The sequence below is a fragment of the Notechis scutatus genome, chromosome Z (assembly GCF_049901735.1).
Source record: "Notechis scutatus isolate UNSWTSFEM ecotype Mainland chromosome Z, rNotScu1.2, whole genome shotgun sequence".
Taxonomy (NCBI): Eukaryota; Metazoa; Chordata; class Lepidosauria; order Squamata; family Elapidae; genus Notechis; species Notechis scutatus.
Genome location: NC_142025.1, coordinates 679,559 through 692,500, shown reverse-complemented (window position 1 = coordinate 692,500; position 12,942 = coordinate 679,559). Strand labels below are relative to the sequence as shown.

The 12,942-nt window shown below is 46.3% G+C and overlaps 1 protein-coding gene across 1 annotated transcript in view; it reads left to right on the top strand.

Annotated features, from left to right (window-relative positions):
- SSPO (SCO-spondin) overlaps positions 1-12,942 on the top strand; it is a 164,027-nt gene that overhangs the window by 126,196 nt on the left and 24,889 nt on the right. Inside the window, 7 exon segments of the mRNA XM_087947289.1 lie at positions 1,823-1,986; positions 6,892-7,112; positions 7,448-7,455; positions 8,266-8,494; positions 8,603-8,812; positions 10,849-11,016; positions 11,241-11,372. Of these exon segments, the coding sequence (XP_087803415.1) occupies positions 1,823-1,986; positions 6,892-7,112; positions 7,448-7,455; positions 8,266-8,494; positions 8,603-8,812; positions 10,849-11,016; positions 11,241-11,372 (1,132 nt within the window).

Below are 12,942 nucleotides of genomic sequence, written 5' to 3'. Positions count from 1 at the left end.
AGGAGAAGGGAACAGTTAAGGAACAAGGTTCAACTCAGGAGTAAAGCCACAGATGGACGGTGAATGGCCCCTCCCAGAGGGAATAAAGACCAAAAGGGGAGTGGGGTTTGCAGGGGGCAATGAGTTCAATTCATTCGGGTGAAGATCTGTTTCTGACTCCTTGCCAAGTCATTGCTGCTACAGCACAGTGTTCGGAAGCTATCAGCCTGGCAACTCTCCAAGCCTGATAAAGGCCTGTAGTAGTGAACTCTCTTGAAAGACGGTTGGCTGGGACTTTGCAGGAGAGGAATTCACTTTATAACCTAAATAATAGGGGTTTTATTGGGACGAGGAGTCGGCTTTATGATCTTGGGAAGCCTAGGTCGGAACACCCAGGATCTTCTGGTATGTGTGTGTGTGTGTGTGTGTGTGTGTGTGTAGGGCAGAGTAAGAGCAGGGCCTGGTGAGGCAGAGGCTGCCCTGTCCTGGGCACCCCCAAAGCTGCCAGTCTCATTGAAGAGAGAGAGGCAGCTTTGGAAGGATTCTGCTGTGGGACTCTCCTGAGTACTGTGTAGAGAGGCCTGGGAAAGGATCGCCACAATTAGAAGGAAGCGTTTGTAGCTCAGGGTCGAACTGTGAGGGACCTTGGGTCTCTCTGAGCTGGGTGGTTTCCTTGCAGACCTTTCGTGGCCCAACTAGGGAAGGAAGGAAGGAAGGAAGAAGGGAAGGAAGGGAAGGAAGAAGGGAAGGAAGGGAAGGAAGGAAGGAAGGAAGGAAGGAAGGAAGGAAGGAAGGAAGGAAGGAAGGAAGGAAGGAAGGAAGGAAGGAAGGAACTGTGGGGCTTTTGGTGCTCTCTGAGCTGGGTGGTTTCCTTGCAGACCTTTCGTGGCCCAACTAGGGAAGGTCATGAATGCTGTAGTGAAGGAAGGAAGGAAGGAAGAAGGGAAGGAAGGGAAGGAAGAAGGGAAGGAAGGAAGGAAGGAAGGAAGGAAGGAAGGAAGGAAGGAAGGAAGGAAGGAAGGAAGGAAGGAGGGAGGAAGGAAGGAAGGAAGGAAGGAAGGAAGGAAGGAAGGAAGGAAGGAAGGAAGGAAGGAAGAAAAGAAGGAAGAAGGGAAGGAAGGAAGGAGGGAGGGAAGGAAGGAAGGAAGGAAGGAAGGAAGGAAGGAAGGAAGGAAGGAAGAAGGGAAGGAAGGAAGGAAGAAGGGAAGGAAGGAAGGAAGGAAGGAAGGAAGGAACTGTGGGGCTTTTGGTGCTCTCTGAGCTGGGTGGTTTCCTTGCAGACTTTTCGTGGCCCAACTAGGGAAGGTCATGAATGCTGTAGTGAAGGAAGGAAGGAAGGAAGAAGGGAAGGAAGGGAAGGAAGAAGGGAAGGAAGGAAGGAAGGAAGGAAGGAAGGAAGGAAGGAAGGAAGGAAGGAAGGAAGGAACTGTGGGGCTTTTGGTGTTCTCTGAGCTGGGTGGTTTCCTTGCAGACCTTTCGTGGCCCAACTAGGGAAGGTCATCAATGCTGTAGTGAAGGAAGGAAGGAAGGAAGGAAGAAGGGAAGGAAGGAAGGAAGGAAGGAAGGAAGGAAGGAAGGAAGGAAGGAAGGAAGGAAGGAAGGAAGGAAGGAAGGAAGGAAGGAAGAAGGGAAGGAAGGAACTGTGGGGCTTTTGGTGCTCTGTGAGCTGGGTAGTTTTCTTGCAGACGTCTCGTGAGCCAACCAGGGAACATTATCAGTGCCAGAAAGGGGTGGAGTTTGCAGAGAGGAGGAGAAGGAGGAGGTGATAGTAGTGGACAAGAAGGCGTGACCTCCACACACACACACACACACACACACACACCGTTCTCTCTTCCTGGCCCAGGAGTGCCCCTGTGTCCTGAGCGAGGAGGTTCTCCAGGGCTTTCGGAGACATTCGCCCCAGACCCCCGACGTACCTCAGCTCGTCATCACTGCCGAAGGCCAACCTGTCTCCCAAGGAGAAGAAGTCGCCCCCAACAGCATCATCTCCGCCGCCTGCAGCAACTGGTGAGTCACACACACACACACACACACACACACACACACACACACACACACACCAGAAATCGGGGCTCACTTCCTGTCCTCCTGGATGGAGACGGACGATCTCCTGCCCCTGGGATCTTACTTTTGGAGGGAGTGCCGGAGTTTGGTAGAGAAGACGATGACGTTTCGGATGTCGTCAACGTACAAGGACAATTCCCCCCCAAAAAAATTTCTATTGCTCAATGAGATCTGTCCCGTTTTATGCCCGCTGTTAAGTGAATCCCTCCAGGTTATTACTGGAGGGACATGGTCATTAAGTTGCTTGTTGCAAGGGGAGCTCTCCACGAGCGTCATAAGTTACGTGACAGTTTGCAACGCATCCAAATTTTGGGCCCCAAGATTCTGATGATGCTGCCACCGTCGTATGTACGAGCCAGGTTTCAAGCCTCTGAAATATGGGGGGTTGTAAAAAGTTTTGTATTTTTCACATTTCAAAAACATCTTTTTTTTTTAGTGAACAGCATGATTCCAAGTTTTCACATTTCCACACAAACATGGCCTTGGTTACATACTCATCTTTCACATTTGATTTCATATCCTATCATTACATTACATATTTTCTGTAAGTTTTCTCAAATACTTTTCTCAAATTTATTCCATATGTTTTCTATTCCTTTCTTAACTTATTTCTTTTTTATTTTAATTCTCCTGTCTTCATCTTCATCTGTCAGGTTTGCAATTTCATTGCATACTCTTATTTCATCTTTTCCAAAATTCCATCCCAATTCAAACAATTTCCCCCACAATTACCAATTTACCTTATACATCATTTAATTAACTCCTCTTTAATTCCCAATAATAATTGACTTTTTAATTATCAGCTAAAAAATTAATAATACCTTCGGTCTGATCTAAGTATGGTATATAAAATCATACATTGCAATGACTTACCTGTCAATGAATACTTCAGTTTCAACCATAACAATACAAGAGCAAACAACAGATACAAACTCAAGGTTAACCGCAACAAACTTGATTGCAGGAAATACGACTTCAGCCACAGAGGGGTCAATGTCTGGAATACTCCACCTGACTCTGTGGTTTCTTCCCCAAACCCCAAGCACTTTAACCTCAGACTGTCTACCGTTGACCTCACCCCTTTCCTAAGAGGTCTGTAGGGGGCGTGCATAAGCGCATCAACGTGCCTACTGTCCCTGTCCTATTGTTTCTTTTATTTTTCTTATAAGTATCCATTTCATGTATTATTTCATGTATTCATAACTATGTTTATTCTTATACCTGTTATCTTATAATTGCTTGACTAAATAAATAAGTAAGTAAGTAAATAAACAAACAAACAAACAAATAAATAAATAAATAGATAAATAAATAAATAAATAAAATGATCTCCTAACAGCTATGTAACACATATGCATTTTAGTCCGGATTCCACATGGCACTTTCCCCCTCAGTTACATCAAATCATTAATAATTTCAAATGAATTAATCTATTCAATTAATCATAAAAACTGATGTTAATCTCTTTACAACAATGCTCATAATTTGTGAATTCATTAAACATAGTTAATACACTTATCATGGTTTCTCTTTTTCACATTTCTTCCATTTATCTCTATGTATGTTAACAAAAAACAAATATTCTAATAACAAAAAAAACATTAGTTCCAATCTTTTCATTTTAAAAGTCTATATTTTCCTACTTTCTAAGTAATTTGTTACTTCAAATACATTTATAATACATCACATTACTTTGCAGAATCCCCTTTCTTAATCCTTATCTAACCATTATCTCTGTCTTTTAAATAAACTTTTTTTTTCATTTTTGTTCAGTTTCCATATCCCTTTACTTCCTGGTTCTTTTTCTTATTACTTCTTTTTTCCTTCATTTCCCCCTTCCTTTTCTTACTCCAGTTTTTCCCCCTTCCTTCTTTAAAACTTTCTTCTGTAATTCCTTTTTCTGCTGTTTCCTTTTACTTTGTTTGGCTTTCAAAACATTCCCCCCCACTTTTAAATATGTTTATAAAATTAAAAACATATATATACATTTTACAGCATTATTTGAGCAATACATACACTTGTACTTTCCTTCTGATAGTATGTTATACATTGTCATAACTCCTTCGTCCTTTTAAGCTCTCTCTATACATACATATAATTTATTTATAATTGTTTACACGTTACCCTTGTTTTCCAAATGTTACCAGGTCATCAGATATCACCTTTTCTTTATCCAGTCATACCAGATATTCCATGTTTTATAATATTCACTGTCTTGTTTATCTTTTAGCAATTTATCTATCCATCTTGGCACATTCATGCATTTTATTAATTATAATGTTTTCTGTTGTAGCCAATTTCCAATTCTGAGCAAAACTTATTCTAGCTGCAGTTATAATATTCATTCATTCAGTTTTAATTGCCTCCTCAAATCTCCAAGTTTGAAATCCCATTCTTTTTCCCCTTCGCTTTAATATTCGTTACTCCAATTGTTCGTTGTAGATGGCCTCTTCTTTAATCAACTCTGAAATATTGACCAAGTGACCCTGGCGTCAGGTTTCCAAGAGGTGAAACCCATTTAAAAAGAAACCAACAATGAAAAATATTGGATACAGTATATCGCTAGAAGATTGGGAAAGATTATGGTCGAGAAATTATAGATTAACGAGAGCAGCCGCATATAAAAATGTTTTATCGTTTGGCATCTAGCGCTGGCGAGATTGGCCAAAATCTATCCAAATTTGAAATCAGAATGTTGGAAATGCAAAAAGGAAACAAGTTACCTTCTTTCACAAGTGGTGGACCTGTCCAAAAGCGATAAAAGTTTTGGAATAAAGTAAAGATCTGGTTACAGGAAATAACAGGCTTCAAGAGAGTATCCAAACCTGAAACATTTTTATTAGGGACAACTAAAGGGGAATATGAGAAAGATACCGAAATGCTTAATAATACATATATATTAACAGCGGCTAGGATATTATATGCTCAAAATTGGAAACTAGATAATAGCCCCCCCCAAAGGATATGATTATAAAGAAAGTAATGGATTGCGCTGAAATGAATAAGCTCACAACGCAGGTGAGGGAAGAAAAAGAATCCGATACGGTCTGGGGAAAATGGTATGTCTGGTTAGACAATAGAAAGAAAAAAATAACGTAAAAGGAAAAGGGCAAAAGTGTAATTGTAAATTATATATATATTTGTGTGTGTGTGTGTGTGTGTGTGTGTGTGTGTGTGTGTGTGTGTATGCAGGTCTTGGTGTGTTCGGGTCTTTTCCCATGTAAGATTGAGAGCATCTTGGCAACGTTTCGACGAGGTCCCACTCGCCATCTTCAGGCTGGTGCTTTCGGCTTCGTGCTTGTGCGAGAAAAGCATGATCGGAGCTGCCGTCTCCCTATATATACTGGTGGGGAGGTTGGCTGTGTTGTCATTTCTTGATTGGTTGGGTGGAATTGATGCTTGAAGATTGGCTGGCTTTTTCATAAGAACATGGTATTGGCTGTGTGTGTATCAGCCTCCTGTGTTGTAACGACCTGGGTAATGGGCTGTGTGATGACCTTCTGAGTTCTATTGTTGTGACATATGTATGTATGTATGTATGAATGTATGTATAGATCTGTGGTGGCGAACCTATGGCATGCGTGCCGGAAGTAGCACGCAGACCCATTACTGCCGGCATGCGAACATTCACCCAGAAAAGGTCTACTGCGCATGCACGCGCACCGCCCACCCAACAGCAGATTGTCAGATATCTGGTGCGCACATGCGGGGGCGCGGCGGTGCGCAGGAGATATTTGTGCATGTGCAGAAGCACGCGACGTTCCTGGGGGTTGCGCATGCATGTGCAGAAGCATGTGCTGCAGGTCATGCAGATTGTGTGCGCATGCGCAGGAGTCATGGGGGTCCGCACGCATTGCCTTCTGGGTGATGACACACAAGCACGAGCAGGCAAGTGCACGTGCAATTATCAGCACGGGATACCAAAAAGGTTAGCCACCACTGGTATAGGTACAGGTATATGTACAGGAAAATGGAATGACTGATGCTACAAACAACTGCAAAAATGTATATAAAATTTGTTTTATAAAGGTGAAAATTCAATAAAATTTATTTTAATAATAATAATAATAAAAAGAAAAGAGCAAAGTCTATCTTCCAAAACAATTTCTTTTATTTAGGAACGCATCAAATAGGCAAAAATCTGTTGTCCTTCCAGAATCTGACCCGACCTGGAATTACACCACATAATATCAGAAGTTAGAAACAGCCCCCTCAAAAGCCGCATTCCCCAATAGAAATAAATCAACGTTGCCTTGGTGTCATCAGTCTCCACCTCCAGGTCTCAGCAGGGTCAGCTTTCATTCCCACAGGAAGGAGAACCGTCTCGCCTAAACAACTCTCTCCATCTCCACTCCTCCCACCTTAGGAAGCCTGAAAGCCTTCCTCCCCCCATAACCAGCAAAGAGAAAGAAAGAAAGAAAGAAAGAAAAAGGAATATATAATAAGGCAAAATGAAATGCCTACGTATAGATCAATTTTGGGCTTGACACCTGGGCAGGCTGCAATGGGCGTTAAGCATGAAAAATGCCCCGAGTCTTCAATGCCGTAGCTTTGAATGGTCACTAAATCAATAGTCGTAAGTCGAGGATGACCCTCCACATTCCCTTCTGTGACACCGATTGTCCTCGACTTAGAGCAGTTCATTTAGTGACCATTCAAAATCGGCTCTGAAAAAAAAAGTGTCTCTCTCCCCCCCCCATTTATGATTCTTGGTGGCATCATAACCGTCTCACTTAGCAACCGATATTTTGGGCTGAACTGTGGGTTCGTACATCAAGGATTTCCTCTACTCCCGGAATTAAATTCTCTGTTTACATCTGGTTCCCCTCTTTGCTCCCTTCCATCCAGCTCCTGTCGCAACGGCCAGCTGGATTGCATGTTCGCCCTCTGCCCTGTGGACGGGGGCTTCACAGATTGGACCTCCTGGTCTCCCTGCTCCTTGACCTGTGGTGGACTGGGCAACATGACCAGGACACGCGATTGTGCCCGTCCAAAACCTGCCAATGGGGGGAAGGACTGTATCGGCCCTCGGATGGACATCAAATACTGTCAAACCCTGGATTGCAAAGGTGAGGACCAGAAATGGCCACTGTGGCTTTGCACTTTGTCCACCGGTACAGTACATTACACAACAGACCATAATAAGTAAGCTAGATTATTGGAGCATATTCGATACCATGTTTCTCCGAAAATAAGACACTGTCTGATATATTTTTTCCACCAAAAAAAGGCACCAGGTCTTATTTTGGGGGGACATCATCCACTGACCTCAGTTGTGCGTGCATCTCCCGCCGGCCTCCTTCCGGAAGTCCTTTTTCTGCGACAGGCAAGGCTTTTCTGAAGGTCTCTGCAGCCAAGAACCAAGCTCTGAGTCGATCCAGAGCTCCAGAGGCCTTCAGGAAAGCCTTGCCAGTTGCAGAAAAAATGGGAGGGTAAGACAAGAGGAGGAGGAGGAGGAGGAGGAGGAGGAGGAGGAGGAGGAGGAGGAGACCTGCTAATCTCCCCCTAACTTGCATTTTGTGTTGCAGAAGTGACCCACACCACAATAGGACCAGTCCCAGCGACCCCAGGTGAGCCCTTGCTCGGTCTTTTTCCTAAGGGTGATAGGAGGGAAGGGAACTCAGCCCTGGTGACTCTGCCAACATGGCTAGCAGGAGGAGGAGGAGGGGAGGGGAGGGGGAGGAGGAGGAACAGGAAGGGGAGAAGGAGGAGGAAGAGGAGGAAGAGGAAGAAGAGGCAGAGGAGGAGGAAGAAGAAGAGGAGGAAAAGGAGGAGGAAGAGGAAGAAGAGGAGGAGGAAGAAGAGAAGGAAGAGGAGGAGGAAGAAGAGGAAAGGAGGAAGAGAAGGATGAGAAAGGAGGAGGAGGAAGAGGGGAGGAGGGAGGGAGGAGGAGGAAGAGAGAGGAGGAGGAGGGGGAAAGAGGAGGAAGAGGAAGAGGAAAAGGGGGAGGAGGAGGAGGAGAAGGAGGAAGAGGAGGCAGAGGAGGAGGAAGAAGAGAAGGAAGAGGAGGAAAGGAGGAAGAGAAGGATGAGAAAGGAGGAGGAGGGAGAGGGGGAGGAGGGAGAGAGGAGGAGGAAGAGGAAGAGAGAGGAGGAGGAGGAAGAGGGGGAGGAAAGAGGAGGAGGAGGAAAAGGGGGAGGAGGAGGAGGAGGAGGAAGAGGAGGAGGAGCAAGAAAACAATCCCCATGGTTGGTACTGTCCCAGAGCATGGTGGGATGAAAGGGAACTCAGCCCTGGTGACACTGTTGACATGGCTGGCGTTTCTCTCCCCACCCGGCAGGGCTTGAGGACACTGACCTGACCCCCTGGTCCCCCTGGACCCCCTGCTCCAAGACCTGCAGTGACCCCAACCTCCCGGCCGTCAAGACTCGTTGGCGGTTTTGCCTGGGAGGCAGTGGCTGCGCCGGAGACACTGTGCAGGAACGCGAATGCAACTTGCCACAATGCACAGGTGGGCAGGAGCGCTCACGGCGTCACTCGCACACAGAGCTGGGCCCTTGAGCTATTCCACAGGGAGCCCACACCTAATTTCTCTCTCTCTCTGGCACTCCCCCCCTAGAGACCCCCGTGTGCGAGGGCAAAGATTGCCTTGGCCTGAATTGCACCTGGAACCCCTGGTCCCCTTGGAGCGAGTGTTCCCGCAGCTGTGGGGTCGGGCAGCAGCAGCGCCTGCGCACTTACCACCCTCCCGGCCAAGGCGGGCACTGGTGCCAAGACATCCTGACTGCCAATTTGGAGAGGCGTTTCTGCAACCTGCCGGCCTGTAAAGGTAAGTTTGCGGGGCCTCGGTTTTCTCCAAGATGGGGGTGGCGACAGGTTTGGTATTCAGACAGTTCGGACCAGTTCTTCTGTCCGGGTCGGGAACATTTTGACCGTTTTGGAGATCTGGTAGGGAAAATTTTGACTGGCCCCGCTCTTACCTCTCACCTCTCCTATATTCTGTTGGTTCTTAGCTCAGCTGATCTCTGCCATGCCTCAGCTGAGCTAAGAAACAGCTGATGGTCAATATTGCTGTTATCTGTGGGTGCACAAATTGTGTGTTCATCGTGCCCAGCAATGCAAGAAACAGCTGACAGACGTGCGAATCCTGCATTTGGCGTGCCTGGTATGCAAGAAACAGCTAACAGTCGGTGTTGCTCGGAAGTGGTATTCAGCAGGTTCTGACCACTTCTGGAGAACCAGTAGTGGAAATTTTGAGTAGTTAGGAGGACCGGCCAATCCCATTTCTGACTGGAGATTTTACAGTATCCTTCCCCTGCCACGCCCACCAAGCCATGCCCACAGAACCGGGAGTAAAAAAATTTGAATCCCACCATGGTGTTGTGGTTATCTGCGGGCATGCGAATCACGTATTTAGCGCACCCAGCAATGCAAGAAACAGCTGGCGGTCGGTGTTGCTGTTATCTGCGGGTGCGCGAATATCATGTTTGACACGCCAGGCATTGCAAGAAACAGCTGATGGTCAGTGTTTCTGTTATCTGTGGGCATGCAAATCCCGCATTTGCCACACCCTGGGGAAAGTTAAAAAAACAGGTGATGGTCACTGTTTGTCCCATTTGTGCACACGTGAATTCACCGGCAAACTACTGCAGAAAAGCAACAATCCCCCCCCCTTTTGTGCTTTTATCCACATCCAATCATTCCTGTGGCAATGAGTTCTGTAGGTGAATTTTGTCTGTGGGGGGGGGGGGAGCCAGTGGTGGGATTCAAATATTTTTACCATCGGTTTGATGGTGTGGCTCAGTGGGCGTGCTTTGCATGCATGCACACACTTTGTGTGTGCGCGCCGAACGCGCACTTTGTGCAGGCACAGAGGTGTTGCACTTCACCTCCTGCAAGCCTCCACTCTCCCGGTCGCTGACGCAGCTGCTGTGTGGCACTCTGGCTGGGCCGCACAAAGCAGCTGTGCTTCAAAAGCAGGGGACCGAGGTCAGTATAGGAGCCCAGGTGGGTGGGCGGGCCCAACAGCAGTTCATCGGAGAGAACCAGTTTTGGTCTCCGCTGCTCATTGCCGCTACCGGCTTGGCAGAACCAGGCCGAACCGGTAGAATGCCACCACTGGGGGAAGCCATCCCTGGACACAGTCGTAGGTGATGGGAGGTGGGGAAGAGAGGGACACTAACCGAGGTCAGGGAGGGTGAGTTCTTCCCTGTGTTGAAAGGCTGGGAAATGCCTTTCTTCTGAGGGTTCGGTTTTCCTGCTGGGAGAACTCCAGTGCAAGGATTCAGACAACTACTTGGAAGCCGGTTCTTTTTATTTTTTCAGGAAGGCGAGATAGCAAGAAGTCTGCGTTCCTGGAGCTAGCTCTCTTTGTATAATAAAAACCCTGATTTTTATACCTTTTTTCTCCTTTTGTGTGTGAGTGCTTGTGTTTGTATTTCTTAATGTTTTAAATCCTGTCAGGGGTTGTCTTCATTTCCGCCGGAGGGTAAACTCCGGTGTGTGTGTGTGTGCAGAAGGCAAACTTTGCAGGGTAGTTTGATTGGATTATCAGTTTCCTAATGTTTTCTTGTGGCAATCTCCTGTCTGTCTCCTTTGCCATATATTTTGTGTCTTTTGTCTGTTTGTTTAGCTGATTTGGCATGTCTTGTGTTTGTAAGGGTTTTCTTTTCTTGTTTCCTTAGTTTTCTTAATTATTTGGGCTTTTGTCTAAGGGGCTTCTTTACTACCTTTCATTAAATCTCTTTTCCTATGCAAGTTTGTTTTATGGCTGGCCTGATGTTCCCTTTGGGCTTTTCCTGCTTGGGTGTCACCACTGTCCTCATGAAGTTCCCTTTCCACACCTGCCTTGTCTCCCTGCTGCAGTGGACGGGGCCTGGTCGAAGTGGAGCCCCTGGTCGTGGTGTGACCGGACCTGTGGGGGTGGGCGCTCGGCCCGCACGAGGACCTGCACCAGCCCACCCCCCAAAAACGGAGGGCGCCCCTGTCCTGGCGAGAAGTACCACGTGCGCATTTGCAACCCCCAGCCCTGCGGTAGGTGGCAGGAAGGCGTTGCGGTTTCTAACAGCTGGAGGTAGAACGTAGAATCATCGGGCTGGAAGGGGCCCCCCAAAGATCCTCTAGTACAATCCCCTGTTCTTGGCAGGAGTTCTTAGATCTACCCCAGTCCAAGGGAACCCCTCCCCTCCTTCCAGATGGGGGCGCAGTCTGGTCCTTCCTGTGGCTGTGTTTGTAATGGACACTTTTGTGGTCCACAGAGGAGACCTGCCCTCCCATGATGCACTGGGTGGGGTGTGCCAACCGGTGCCCCCGGCACTGCTGGGACCTCCAGGAAGGCATTCTCTGCCAGGAGAAGGACGCCTGCGAGCCGGGCTGTCGATGCCCCGACGGTAAGGAAGCCTCCTTCACTGAGTTTTGGTTTACTTCTTAGTTTAGTTTATTTTTATTCTATTTCTAATTCTATTGTACTCTCTATATTCTGTTTTATTTCTATTTCCATTCTTCTATTCTATTTCTATTCTATTTCTTATTCTATTCTATATATTCTATCCTGCGTTCTATTCTATCTCTATTCTTATTCTAGTCTATTTTATTTTTATTCTATTATTATTCTATTCTATATATTCTATTCTATTCTGCATTCTATTCCATTTCTATTCTCATTCTATTTTATTTTTATTCTATTTCTATTTCTATATATTCTATTCTATTTCTTATTCTATTGTATTCTCTATATTCTATTTTATTTCTATTCTATTCTATTTCTTATTCTATTCTATATGTTCTATTCTGCATTCTATTCTATTTCTATTCTTATTCTAGTATTTTTATTTTAATTCTATATCTTATTCTATTCTCTATATTCTATTCTATTTCTAGTTTGTTTTTATTATTATCCTGTACCGTCTGCCAGACGGTAATAGTTCAAAAAAAAGGGGGGTTCCCAGGATGAGATGGATGGATCTTTGAGAATGTTTTGAACTTTCTTTAGGCTATAAAGCTCTTCCAAAGAGGGGAGAGGGCAACCCAGGATCCTTTGGGCAATGCCATTAACCCTCTGGAGTGGCTGTCCGAACTGCCACGGTGCAATTGGCAAACCCTACACAGGTGCAGTAAGGTTAAAATGCTCTCTCTGGTGCAGCGGTAGAAGGTCACCAGCACTTTTCAATTCAGTTGTTGTTTTCTGAGAAGCCTCAGGTAGGATAATCTCTGCTGGACCCTTTTGACCAGGGCTGCAGTGTGGGCACCCCCAGGTCAGGTCCTCTTTTAGGGTAACACCCAGAAACTTAACACTGGCCCCTTGCTCCACTCGGTCTCCCTTGACAAGCAAGGGCTGGAGGTCTGGTCTGTTCCTTCTATATAGTCCACTATAAGCTCCTTGGTGTGATGACCCAAAGGGGCGTGGCACAAAAGCAACCAAGTCCCAAAAGTAGGTAAAGTCCCTTTAATTCCTCCAACTTGGCCCCCAGTGTCCAGTTATCATCGGCTGGAGGAAAAACTCTCCCAAGAACAGTTTGTAAAGGGAAGAAATTCAGTCTGACCCCAAAGTACATATAGATTATAAATAAAAACCAACACAAACCACTTGCTGCAGCAATTAACGAGACAGGGCAGGAGAAGGAATTGCAGACTTCGAAAGATAACGAAACTCACGTGGTTGGGAGGACTCCAGACAAACAAAGATAATGCACGCTTTGCTTCCAGCAAGGAGCTGTGTGCAAATGCCCCACTTATATCCTGTTCTCCCAGCTGCAACTAATGAAAGGGATCAGGGCCTTTTTCTCTCCCGTAAGCCATGTTGCTCCCTTCTCCGTTCCTCCCTGCGTGCCCTAGGATGAAGAGGGGGTGGCCCTGGGTCTTCCTCTGAAGGCCCAGCCGGACTGTGCCCTTCCACAGCCACCGGAGCCCCACTCCCTCTCCCTGTCAGCTGCTCAATCTCCTCCTCAGAATCAGACTCCA